Source organism: Ornithorhynchus anatinus, chromosome 4 (genome assembly GCF_004115215.2).
Source record: "Ornithorhynchus anatinus isolate Pmale09 chromosome 4, mOrnAna1.pri.v4, whole genome shotgun sequence".
NCBI classification, from domain to species: Eukaryota; Metazoa; Chordata; class Mammalia; order Monotremata; family Ornithorhynchidae; genus Ornithorhynchus; species Ornithorhynchus anatinus.
In genome coordinates this window covers 90,984,252-90,997,548 of record NC_041731.1, presented here as the reverse complement: position 1 = coordinate 90,997,548, position 13,297 = coordinate 90,984,252, and the positions used below count along the sequence as shown (strand labels likewise).

The window sequence follows — 13,297 nt, the reverse complement described above, 5'->3', positions numbered from 1 at the left end:
CACATTGGGCTCACAATCTAAATCCCCATTTTATAGATGAAGTAACAGATAGAGAAAAGTGAAGTGCTGTACCCAAGTTCACACACCAGACAGGTGCTGGAGGCGGGGTAAAATTTAGGTCCTTCTGACTCCCAGGCCCACCCTCTCTCCCCCAGGCCACGCTATTTCCCCCACTAAGTACTCTCATCCACTAGGTACATAAACTATATGCAGCAATTACCTTAAACCACCAGCATACTTCTGTTTTTCAAAGATAGTGATGTCCGAGTAGCCTAAGCGAGCCAGGAAAGAGGCGCAGCTTATACTTGCAGGCCCGGCGCCAAGAAGAGCAATCTTCGCAGAAAAAACTTCAGGCATCTTTTCTGGGGGAGGCAGGGAAGGGTTTCTGATTTGTGGGATATTCATAGCTTTGAATACCTGAAAAGAAATAGGATAGTCCAGTTACTACCTTTAAAGTGACTGTGCTCTGCACGACCTCGAAACTGGCTTCCAACAGGTTTAAAAATCTTTGCTGCAACAATATCATCAAATCGAATGACTTTAAGAGTAGACAGAAATTCAAAATTCAGCAGATACAAGATGTATTTAGTCAATTAGTTGTGACACACATATCTGAGTAGTCCAAGCATTTCACTTAGATAAAACAGGCACCTGTTTCATTTTTTTTCCTGACAAAACTTTCTCACCATGTAAAATGTTTAGGCTCCTTCAATATGCCAACCATATCAATTTATTCTATATGAAATCCTTGGGGGGTTTCTCTTCTGTTTTTGATATCTGTAAACTACTTTTTAATCCTTCAGACATGTCTGTTTGATGACTCTGGTCAGTAATGAATCACTAAAGATCAGCTAGCTAGCTAAGAAATTAATAATGGAAAGGGTATTAAAATAATATAATACATCATATATACATCACGTAATACCATACATCTTGTATTCTAAGACCAGTATCCTACAAGAAAAAAAATACAGTTTCAGATAATGCTTTACTACATAGCACAATAGTCATCAAAGGTCGGATTTGTACATAACTTTAAAAGAAGACATTTATTTTTCCTTCATAATATAAAGATGACATTCTGCAAGGAATAAAGAATGTGTTTTCAACATCACTTATTTTAAAAATCACTTGGCCTTTAACCTCAAGCTTCATAATACCTTCCAATCAGCAATCACTCAGAACAGATCTGTGTGTGTGTTTTCCTGCTTAATTATGAGGTGATGCCATAAAACTCAATAGATTCATTCACTGTGGTCTGGAATAGACCCAAGGGAATCCTAAATAATTTTTGATTTAGAAGGCAAAGCCTCTTCCAGAAAAGAAGAAAAGATCAAACCATTTATGAGGAGAAAAAGCAAAAGATAAGAAATGAAAATAGAGAATAACTTTTGAAGAAATACATCTTCTAAATGTTCTCCTAGAGAATCTTAGACCATACTGAAAACTTTGGAGAATCTTCCTAAAAGGTAGAAAACAAGAGAGCTTCTGATTTCAAAAGGTGGGAAGGCAAGAAACACTGGAACATGTGTATTGCTATTCCTACCCCTCAACCTAACTCAAAAGGGCCAACAGGAATGACCTCCAGAAATAGGAAGTATAAAAACTTCTGGTCCAAAGTTCAGCACTTAGTTCCAATTTTGAACTCAATTCTTCTATGTGTGCTTTCACTGTACATTTTGGATAAAATAGTGTGAGGAATCAGGAGAATTTTTCCAAACATATGTCCATTTTGATTTAGGAAGGAACTATAAAATATACGAGTGCACTATTGGTCAAAACATGCATACTCTAATTTGAGATTTACTTAATGAGGAATTCACGAAGACTGTAAGCCCACATAACATTGAATATACTTATGGAAATGTTTATTGAGATAGAATGATAACTGGTCTTCCCACATCTTGAATGTGGTTCTTTGGTCACTCATCATTTTGCTACAGTGCTTTCCACAAACTCACCCTGCTTATTATCTGTTCTTTTCCCCAGTTATTTCCAAACTTGCTCTCTTCATTCCTTCAAAATTGAACTTCTATCTGCACTTCACTTGCAACTTTTCTGCCTCTATTCCCTCACTCTAGGGGTTCCCCCAACTCGAAAGCCTGTTGTCGAATCCAACAGAATCCAACTATCCCCATCAATCAATCAATGGTAACTTTTGAGCACTTACTATGTGCAGAGCACTGTACTAAGCGCTTGGAAGAATACAGTGCAACAGAACTAGCAGAAGCATCCCCTATCCATAATACAGACTAATAGAAGATCTCCTGAAATCCCACCTCCGTGATACAATGTACAATTGAATATGGGACTCCAATAATAATAATAATAATGGTATTTGCTAAGTGTTTACTTACTATGTGCCATGCACTGTTCTAAGCGCTGGGGTAGACATAAGGTAATCAGGTTGTCCTACGTGGGACTCACAGTCTTAATCTTCATTTTACAGATGGGGTAACTGAGAACCAGAAGTTAATAATAATAATAATAATGGTGGTATTTGTTAAGTACTTACTATGTGCAAAGCACTTTTCTAAGCACTGGGGGGATACAAGCTTATCAGCATGTCCCACGCGGGGCTCACAGTTTTGAGAAGCAGTTTGGCTCAGTGGAAAGAGACTGGGTTTGGGAGTCAGAGGTCATGGGTTCTAATCCCAACTCTGCCACTTGCCAGCTGAGTGACTTTGGGCATGTCACTTAACTTCTCTGTGACTCAGTTACCTCATCTGTAAAATGGGGATTAAAACTGTGAGCCCCACGCGGGACAACCTGATCACCTTGTATCCCCCCAGCGCTCAGAACAGTGCTTGGCACATAGTAAGCGCTTAACAAATGCCACCATTATTAATAATAATGGTGGTATTTGTTAAGCGCTTACTATGTGCAGAGCACTGTTCTAAGCGCTGGGGTAAACACAGGGGAATCAGGTTGTCCCACGTGGGGCTCACAGTCTTAATCCCCATTTTACAGATGAGGGAACTGAGGCACAGAGAAGTGAAGTGACTTGCCCACAGTCACACAGCTGACAAGTGGCAGAACTGGAATTGGAACTCATGAGCCCTGACTCCAAAGCCCGTGCTCTTTCCACTGCACCACGCTGCTTCTCCCTTAATCCCTATTTTACAGATGACTGTAACTGAGATCACAGAGAAGTGAAGTTACTTGCCCAAAGTCACACAGCTGGCAAGTGGCGGAGCCAGGATTAGTACCCATGAATTCTGACTCCCAAGCCCGGGCTCTTTCCACTGAGCCACACTGTGACTTGCCCAAAGTCACACAGCTGACAAGTGGCAGAGCCGGGATTAGAACCCACGAACTCTGACTCCCAAGCCTGTGCTCTTTCCACTAAGCCACGCTGCTTCTCAAAACAGTATAAAAGAATATAAAAGAGTGTCCGAGAGTAGGTTTAAATAAGTTCCTAAATACTAAAGTTGATTGATGGGTTTCTACAGGTTAGGATCTGAGGAAATTAATCCAAAGAAGCCCAGTGAAGGAGATGGGATTTTAGGAGTGCTTTGAATGTGTGAGGAGAGCTGTGGTTTCGTTGGTTTGGGAAGAGAAGCTGTTTTCAATCCGGAGGAACAGCAAGAGTAAGGATATGAAGGTGTGAGAGACAAGAGTGAGGGACAGGCAAAAGGTTGCCTTGGAAGAAAAAGGGAACCTGAGTTTTGGAATAGCCAGTGAAGAGATTGGATACTCTGTAAGATGATGCAAGTTAGTGGAGCATCTGGAAGCTGATTGGGAGCTTTTACTTGATCCTGGGAGCCGAAGGAAATAAATGGAAGGTTACATGGAAAAGCAAGATATGACCAGGACAATACTTCAGGAAGATGATCCCTGCAATAGCGTGTACTTGAGTTCATCCATTCAATCATATTTATTGCGCACAACTGTGTACAAAGCACTGCATTAAGTGCTTTGGAGAATACACTGCAACAATAAACGGACACATTCCCTGCCTATAACGAGTTTACAATCTGGGGTGTGGGGGAACAGACATTAATATAAATGAGTTACAGACATGTACATCAGGGCTGTGGGGCTGGGAGGGGGGAAGAACAAAGAGAGCAAGTCAGGATGATGCAGGAGGGAGTGGGAGAAGAGGAAAGGTGGGGAGGTTTAGGGAAGGCCTCTTGGAGATGTGCCTTCAGTAAGGCTTTGAAAAGCGGAGAGAATAATTGTCTGTTGGATTTGAGGAGGGAGAGTGTTCCAGGCCAAAGGCAGGATTTAGATGAAGGTTTAGCAGTGAGATCAGAAAGATCAAGGCACAATAAGAAGGGAACAGCACTGAGAGGTGGGCAAAGCTAGAGTCAGGGAGGCTAGCGAGGAGACCGATGCTATCATTTGTATGACCAGAACATGTACATACCATACGGGAAGAACTGGCAAGACTAACTAATGGGAAAATGGAACAGTGGGAGTGATGAAAGATATGGAAGAGTCAAAGATGACACTGAGGTTGGGAGTTCCTGGGGCAGAGTGAAACACTGTGGTTGTTGATTGAGATGTGAACGTTATTGGGGTAGAGGCTGCAAGGTGAAGGTCCATCGTATTTATGTGGTACTTACTGCACGCTGTAAGTTTAGTGCTTAGGAGAATACAGTGGAGTTGGCAGACATGATCTCCTCCACTATATTGTAAGCTCAATGTAGGGTCGGGAATATGTCTGTTTATTGTTGTATTGTCCCAAGAGCTTGTCCCAGAGAAGCAGCTTGGCTAAGTGGAAAGAGCCCAGACTTGGGCATCAGAGGTGATGGGTTCTAATCCCAGCTCCACCCCTTGTCAGCTGGGTGACCTTGCACAAGTCACTTAACTTCTCTGGGCCTCAGTTACCTCATGTTTAAAATGGGGATGAAGAATGTGAGCTCTCTGTGGGACAACCTGATTACCTCGTATCTACCCCAGCACTTAGAACAGTGATTGGCACATAGTAAGCACTTAAGAAATACCAACATTATTATTAGTAGTACAAGTGTGCTTCACACAGTAAGCGCTCAATAAGTATGATTGATTCATCTCTGCCTTCAGTGAGCTCACAATCTAACATGGGTGACAGGTAAGAAAATGAATCACAGGTAGGGAATACCAATGGTATAAAGACATGGGAGAAGCAGCGTGGCTTAGTGGAAAGGGCCCAGGCTTGGGAGTCGGAGGTCCTGGGTTCGAATCCCAGCTCCGCCACTTGTCTGCTATGTGACCTTGGGCAAGTTACTTCACTTCTCTGGGCCTCAGTTACCTCATCTGCAAAAATGGGGATTAAAAAATGTGAGCCTCACGTGGGACAATCTGATGACCCTGTATCTACCCCAGCGCTTAGAATAGTGCTCTGCACATAGTAAGCGCTTAACAAATACCATTATTATTGTTATTATTATATGTACAGGAATGCTATGGGTACAGGGCAGTGAGAAGAGTATCCGAGTGCCTATGGGCTAATAGAGTAAATCCATAGATGCTGCAGGGGACAGATAATAGGATGGTGAAGAGTCCAGTTTGCACCTTGTTAACAACTTGTTAAACTTAAAGCCCATCGGCTTATGCCTTCCTGTGATCCCAACCAGCCAGATGGTCTCCGTGTTGACCAAATGTGGACACATGGACAGGGGCCCCAAGCGAGACACCTCCTAAGAACAGAACACAAAGGAAATCTAATTGATAGATTAGGATAATTAGACTGAAGAAGCTCCATGTAGAACTCAGCAAATACAGTATAAAAGGCTGGGGGGGGACACCCGTCCCTGCTGCTCCCTGTTATCCAAAAGGAGGGCAGAGACAGCCAGCCTGGGCAGAAGGAGACCCTTTAACCGGGAATGCCCTTGTTGGTCTTAAATCCGTTCTCAGACTGAATACCAGCATGGCGCAGTAGATACAGCACGGGCCTGGCAGTCAGAAGGTCATGGGTTCCAATTCCAGCTTCACCACTAGTCTGCTGAGTGAACTTGAGCATGTCACTTCTCTGTACCTCAATTACCCCAACGGGGCTTGAGTCTATGAGCCTCACGTGGGACAAAGGACTGTGTCCAACCCAGTATTTGGCACATAGTAAATGCTTAAGAAATACCATAATAATAGTAATTATTATTATTATTTTTAATACCGATCTGGGACTGGGAGAGTAGGAAATTCTCAATGCCTCTGGGTTGAGGGCTTAAATAGTGTTAGGAGATCTCATCATTTCTGCCTTGAGGGATTAACAGAAACAGATTCCATTACACTTGATATTTTTCTGTATGTTAATAAATGTTTTCTTACTGTGATGGTGAATATTGTGGCTTATTCCATCGGTAAAGCTGAGTCATGAAATCCTCCACCGCCTATATCTAATTAACTGATGCCGGTCTACTTGTTTTGTTTTGTTGTCTGTCTCTCCCTTCTAGACCGTGAGCCCGTTGTTGAGTAGGGAATGTCTCTATCCGCTGCTGAATTGTACTTTCCAAGCGCTTAGTACAGTGCTCTGCACACACAGTAAGCACTCAATAAATACGATGGAATGAATGAAAGATAGAACAGATGGGAAGATGAGATGTTTGCCAGTAGGCATTCTAATAATCAGTCCTATTTATTGAGCGCTTACTGTACTTAGTGCTTGGGAGAACTAAGGAGTTCCGATGAGGAGTTCACAATCTAGAGGGGAAGGCAGACGTTAAAATGAATAAATTATGGATACGTCCAAAAGTGCTGCGGAGCTGAGGGTGGAGTGAATGCCATTTATAGTATTTATTGAGAGCTTACTATATGCAGAGCACTGTACTAAGCGCTTGGAATGTACAGTACAATGAAGGTACAGATCCAAGTGAACGGGAGACACGGCCAAGAGGGAGCAGGGGAAAAGCATGTTTAATAGGGGAAGGCCTCTTGGAGGAGATGTGACTTTAATAAGGCTTTGAGGGTGGGGAGAGCGGTGGTCTGTCATATATGAAGGGGGAGGGAGCTCCAGGCCAGAGGGAGGAGGTGAGCAGCAAAATAAACAAGTACTCAGCAAACTGGCATTTGAGGAGCGAAGTGTGTGAACTGGGTTGTAGTAGGAAGTCAGCAAGGTAAGGGCCATGCTGATTTAATGCTTTATGACCAATGATAAGGAGTTCTGTCTGTTGCTGAGATGAATGGGCAACCACTGCAGGTTCTTAGGCACTGAGGAGACGATAATAATAATAATAATGTTGGTATTTGTTAAGCGCTTACTATGTGCAGAGTACTGTTCTAAGCGCTGGGGTAGATAAAGGGTAATAAGGTTGTCCCACGTGAGGCTCACAGTCTTCATCCCCATTTTACAGATGAGGTAACTGAGGCACAGAGAAGTTAAGTGACTTGACTACAGTCACACAGCTGACAGGTGGCAGAATGGGATTTGACCCCATGACCTCTGACTCCCAAGCCCGTGCTTTTTCCACTGAGCCACAAGGAGATATGAATGGAATAGGATTTAAGATAAACAATCCAGACAACAGAGTGAAGTGTGCCCACCCTCTTTATCAGGAAACAAAAACTCCTCATCACTGGCTTTAAAGCACTCAATCACCAAACCCTCTAATACCACAACCCAGCCTTCACTCTTTGCTCTTCTGGTGCTAACCTTCTCTCTGTACCTCGATCTCATCTATCTCACCACTGACCCCTTGGCCTAGACAGACAACTACTTTCCCCCTATTCAAGCCTTCCCCTCTCGGGTGACACCTGAAGAGTTTCCAGTACTCTACCACTCTCAACTACAGGAGAGAAAGTCAGGCAGAGGCCTACCCATTCCATTCCTAGCTTGGGCAGTGGCTAGCGAGCAGAAGGCAATCTGCTACAAGTCAAAACTCACCCGTGTTGGGCAGCAGGGGCATGGGAGATAGTCAAAGACCGGAGCTTACTGCGCAGAAGGAGGGAATGGTAAACCACTTCCAGATTTGGACTAAGAAAACTCTATGGATCCACTACCAGAACGACAGCAGATGGAGGTGGGGTGTTCTGGGAGAGATGTGTCCATGGTGTCACTATGGTACTCGACGGCATAAGACAAGACATTCAAAGCCTTACTGAGGGTGCATCTCCTCCAAGAGACCTCCACTGACTAAGTTCCCCTTTCCTCTTCTCCGACTCCCTTCCGTGTCACTCTGACTTGCTCCCCTTATACACACCCCTCCCCTCCCCCCGCCAACAGCACTTATGTACATATCTGAAACTCACTTATTTACATTAATGCCTGTCTCCCCCCATTTAGACTGTAAGCTCGTTGTGGGCAGAGAATGGGCCTGTTTATTGTTATAATTTACTCTCCCAGGTGCTTACTACAGTGCTCTGCAAACAGTAAGTGCTCAATAAATATCACTGAATGAATGAAAGCTATGGACTGGAGTGGTGAGAGATGTGAGGCAGGGAGATGAACAAGGAGGCTGGTTCAGTAGTCAAGGCAGTATATGATAAGGGCTTGGATCAGCATGGTAGTTTGGATGGAAAGGAAAAAAAAGAGAATTTAATGATGTTGTGAAGGTAGAACCAACAGAATTTGGTGACGGATCAAAAATGTGGGTTGAATAATAATAATAATAATAGTAATAATAATAATAATGTTGGTATTTGTTAAGTGATTACTATATGCAGAGCACTGTTCTAAGTGCTGGGGTAGATACAGGGTAATCAGGTTGTCCCACGTAAGGCTCACGGTTTATCCCCATTTTACAGATGAGGTAACTGAGGCACAGAGAAGTTAAGTGACTTGCCCACAGTCACACAGCTGTCAAGAGGCAGAGCTGGGATTCGAACCCGTGACCTCTGACTCTCAAACCCAGGCTCTTTCCACTGAACCACGCTGCGTCAACTCCTAATTACAATGTTTTGTATCATATCCCTTTTTAACAGATAATAATTCTTAATGAGGGAGATGAGTTGGGGAAAATGCCAATGTTACGGGCTCGTGTGATAAGGAGAATAGTAGTGTTTGTGGTTGCTAATAATGTTAAGGAAATTCAATTTTTTGAGCATATTTTTTTCAAAACAAGCAATTTATCAATTACTTTATATATCTGTTTGCCAATAGATTTAAAAATATGCCAGGCTATATATTCAGCAAAGAGAAGGCAGAGAAAATTGCATTTAGGGCTTGAATAAATGCCCATTTTCTTCATACTCAGTTGAGTATTCCCAGTTATGCAAACTAGCAATTCAAAAACTTAACTTTTCTATGTTAGAATTTACCAGTATTTATAAATTAACATTGCATTTCAACAAACTGCAGAAGCAGAAGACAGATAATTGTTTAAAAAAAAGGGGAATCATTTATGCCTGACAATACACACAATATGGGAGGGTTTAATGTGGTTATTAATGGATTTCACAGGCTGAAAAGCTCATATTGTACTGTGAAGCTAGGCTGTGATAACTAAAATGGAATGGGATTTGTGAAATGTCTGCCTTGTTTCACACAGGCACACAGATATGAGAAACCGTTTTAAGAATATAGTTCAGTTAGCTTTTTAGGATAGATCTTAGCATAATTTAGAGCTTAAAATGCTCTTCGATCCTATAAATTGTCAAATATTAAACAATGATCCATACTTCTGGATGTACATTTAGTCAGGTACTTTCAAATTATATTTAAATGTTAGTTAAATGGTGTGGACAATTCCAACATGGATCAAATGGCTCAGACAGACCAATTTTCTAGTCAGTAGTCAAAGATCGCTTGATAACATATACAGTCTCTAAACTTGAGTGAGCAGAACATATTCTAAACTATAAACTTGGAAAATAAATCATGTTTGTTTCAAACCTGTTCCATTTGATTTATATCTGTAAGATAGGAGAGCAATTTTTTGACCAATGATTACTGGTAACCAAAAAGATAAATATAGCACCAATATAGTTCCTTTGCAAATTGTTTATCTGTTCAGTGAGAGAATTGATTTTATGTAGGAATGTTAGAATTAATTCTAACTATTGGGAGAATAAATGCGAACAAACTGAACTGTTTTATCCAATAAGATTTAAACTGGCAAAGCAACATTATAAATAGCCTTTAGGCATTTGATAGTCACCCCACACTCAGCCCGACAGTATCTCTGTACATATCCATAACTTATTTGTTTTAAATAATGTCTGTCTCCACCTCTATAATGGAAGCTCATTGTGGCCAGGGAAAGTTTACTAATTCTGTTTTATTGTATTCTCCCAGGAGCTTAGTACAAGTGCTCAGCACACAGTAGGTGCTCAATAAATACCATCCATTGATTGACATACAACAGGAAATTATGCAGTGCCTGGTTGGATCTGGTCCCCAGAAATTAGACGTCTGCAATACAATATTCCAGTTCCATAATTATTCCATTGTTAATTAAAGTTTTAGTGATTACCATTGGCCTTTTCCATTTCCTTTCAATCTTCAATTTAGATCTAACGTAAGGCTTATCTACAAGTACATCATAGTTTTAGAATAATTAAATAGAGACCAGTGAAGAAATATTCATTCCACTGAAACAATCACTTGAACAATCTCGTTTGGCAGACAGAGAAGTTATAAAGCCTCTTCACTGAAGTCTTATTTAAAAATGCTCAGGACGCGGTTCAAATGCAGTCATAAACAGTTCACCCTGAGAAGCTGGGTATGGGCATTACAGCAAGGTCTATAAACCCACTTGCAAGATTTAGGCTCTTGAAATTCACACGACTGGGAAAATAAACAAAGTAAATGAGAGATGATGGCATTTTAAAAACAAGCACTCACTCAGCGAGAAGCAGCCCGACTTACTGGATAGAGCACAGGTGTGGGAGTCAGGAGGATCTGAGTTCTAATCCTGCCCCTGCCGATTTGTATATTGTGTGACCTTGGACAAATCATACAATCTCTCTGTGCCTATTTACCTCGTATATAAAATGGGATTACTACTGTGAGGCCTATGTGGGCCAGGGACTGTGTCCAAACTGATTAGCTTCTTAAAGAGTTCATGTGTGCCACATAGTAAGCGCTTAACAAATACCACAGAAAAAATTCAGGCTGACCCAATGTTCACAGCATTGTGCCTCTGCAAATGTGCAATATTTATGTTATGATCCAAATGCTAAGCAGGCCAGCAGTTTAGAATTGAGAATTCTCTGAAGGCAGGGATCTTGTCTACTTACTCTTCTGTGCTCTCCTTAGCACTTAGTACAATATTCTGTAAACAGTAGGTTCTCGTTAAGTTCCACTGATTGATTGAAATAATAATAATAATAATGGTATTTGTTAAGTGCTTACTATGTGCCAAGCACTGTTTTAAGCGCTGGGATAGATACATGGTAATCAGGTTGTCCCATGTGGAGCTCGCAGTCTTAACACCCATTTTACAGATGAGGGAACTGAGGCAAAGATAAGTTAAGTGACTTGCCCAAGGTCATAAAGCAGATAAGTGGCGGGGCCAGGAATAGAACCAACGACCTCTGACTCCCCCTACACGTCATGTGCAATTAAAAGAAAGTCCACCACTGAAGAAGCTGGCAAAAAGGTAAGTGGGAGACAGAATCCCATGAGTGAAGTCATAAGTAGATGGGACAAACAGAGGTAAGTGTTCCTTCAATATAAAAGAAGTGTCTCATTCAGCAATTTGAATGATCCACATCTTCTAAGTTCCTGATTTCCTCAGGTGCTTGAATGAATGGGTTCCCTCAGCGCTCCTAAACCTGAGACATCCTGCTTCCCCACCCCCTCACCTTAAAAAATAATACTACTTTGCAAGTGCCTTTCACACTGTTCAAGAACAGCCTCTCTACTATTTTGAAGACCAGATATTTGAAGACCTGGGAGTGCGATTGGGAGAAATGAGACGGAATTCAAAGTTCGCCTTGCGGGCCACTTCTACTTTTCTCTCTTCGCCAATCAGCCCTTGATTATCTCCCCCAATAGCCGAGAAAAGCATCCAAGGGAACTCTCCCACCACCGAGGGTCCCTGTTTCCGGCAGGCTCCGTGCCCACTAGGATGGGGATAAAACCTGCTACAGCCCACACTCGGGGTCCCCTCACCCAGGCAGCCAACAACGCTGATTTCCCGGTAACTCCCACTGAGGAAACTTTATTCCACCTGGCCTTCCATCACCCAGCAGGAAACAGCAAAGCTCAAACCCCGTTAATAATAGTGGGTGTGGATGTGCCCTGAACTCTGAGCCCTGAGAAGCCTGAAATTCTGCTTTTCTAGTCACAGCATCCTACTTGTTTTTTATTTTGTTTATTTGTCCATTTTGTGTTTTAATGAGAAGCAGCATGGCTCAGTGGAAAGAGCACGGGTTTAGGAGTCAGACGTCATGGGTTTTAATCCCGGCTCCGCCACCTGTCAGCTGTGTGACTTTGGGCAAGTCACTTCACTTCTCAGAGTGTGTTACCTCATCTGTAAAATGGGGATGGCGACTGTAAGCCTCACGTGGGACAACCTGATTACCCTGTACCTACCCCAGTGCTTAGAACAGTGCTTGGCACATATAAGTGCTTAACAAATACCAACATTTTTATTATTACAGATATGTCTGTGACCAGTTCTTTCTCCCAACTTATACTATACAGTGTGAGTCCCAAGAGGGGCAAAGACAATATGTAATTCCCACCTGTGAGTCCCAAGAGGGGCAAAGACAATATGTAATTCCCACCTGTGCAGTCTCTACCAGCAATTAGTATAATACACAGACTTGTCTGCTGGTCAGCCTTGGGCATGTCACTTCACTTCTCTATGCCTCAGTGACCTCATCTGACAATGGGGATTAAGACTGCGAGCCCCACATGGGACAACCTGATTACCCGGTATCTACCCCAGCACTTCGAATGGTGCTTGGCACATAGTAAGCGCTTAACAAATACCACCATTATTATTATTATTATTACTATTACTACTGATTGCAGTAGGTCTCACCTAATGTCCCAGTTTCCTTAGAAATCCATATGATCTGCCTATATTTCAGATTGATTTTTTTTAAGGCCAGTTTTTCTACAAGTACAGGAGCAAAATATAAATGTGTAGTAGGAGTTCCAAATGGTATTTTTAACCATGAATTCACTGTTTAGTCTTTCAAACCAAGAACAGAGGTCACCTACAATTTCTTTGGTAATGTACTTTGACCACTAATCATCAATTATGTGTGCTTAATAGCTCCCTGTATAAAATGTGTTCAAAACCTTCAGTTCATTGTAAAGCACGTATTTTTTAACAGCCAACATTTTAGGCAGGTGTCCAATCAATGAACAAGCTTCTTATTTTAGCAGCTGAAGCACTATGGACCGGCTCCACATAAGGTCATTTGCAAATGGCCTAATTCAAATGCTTACGTGATACTTTTAAAATATATGGCCAATGTCCTA

General features: G+C 42.0%; 1 protein-coding gene across 1 annotated transcript in view; it reads right to left on the bottom strand.

Annotated features, from left to right (window-relative positions):
• Window positions 1-13,297, bottom strand: part of DPYD (dihydropyrimidine dehydrogenase) — an 832,560-nt gene that overhangs the window by 565,129 nt on the left and 254,134 nt on the right. The window contains exon 6 of the mRNA XM_029062931.2: window positions 221-417. Within this exon, the coding sequence (XP_028918764.1) occupies window positions 221-417 (197 nt within the window). The remainder of the gene's footprint in view (window positions 1-220; window positions 418-13,297) is intronic.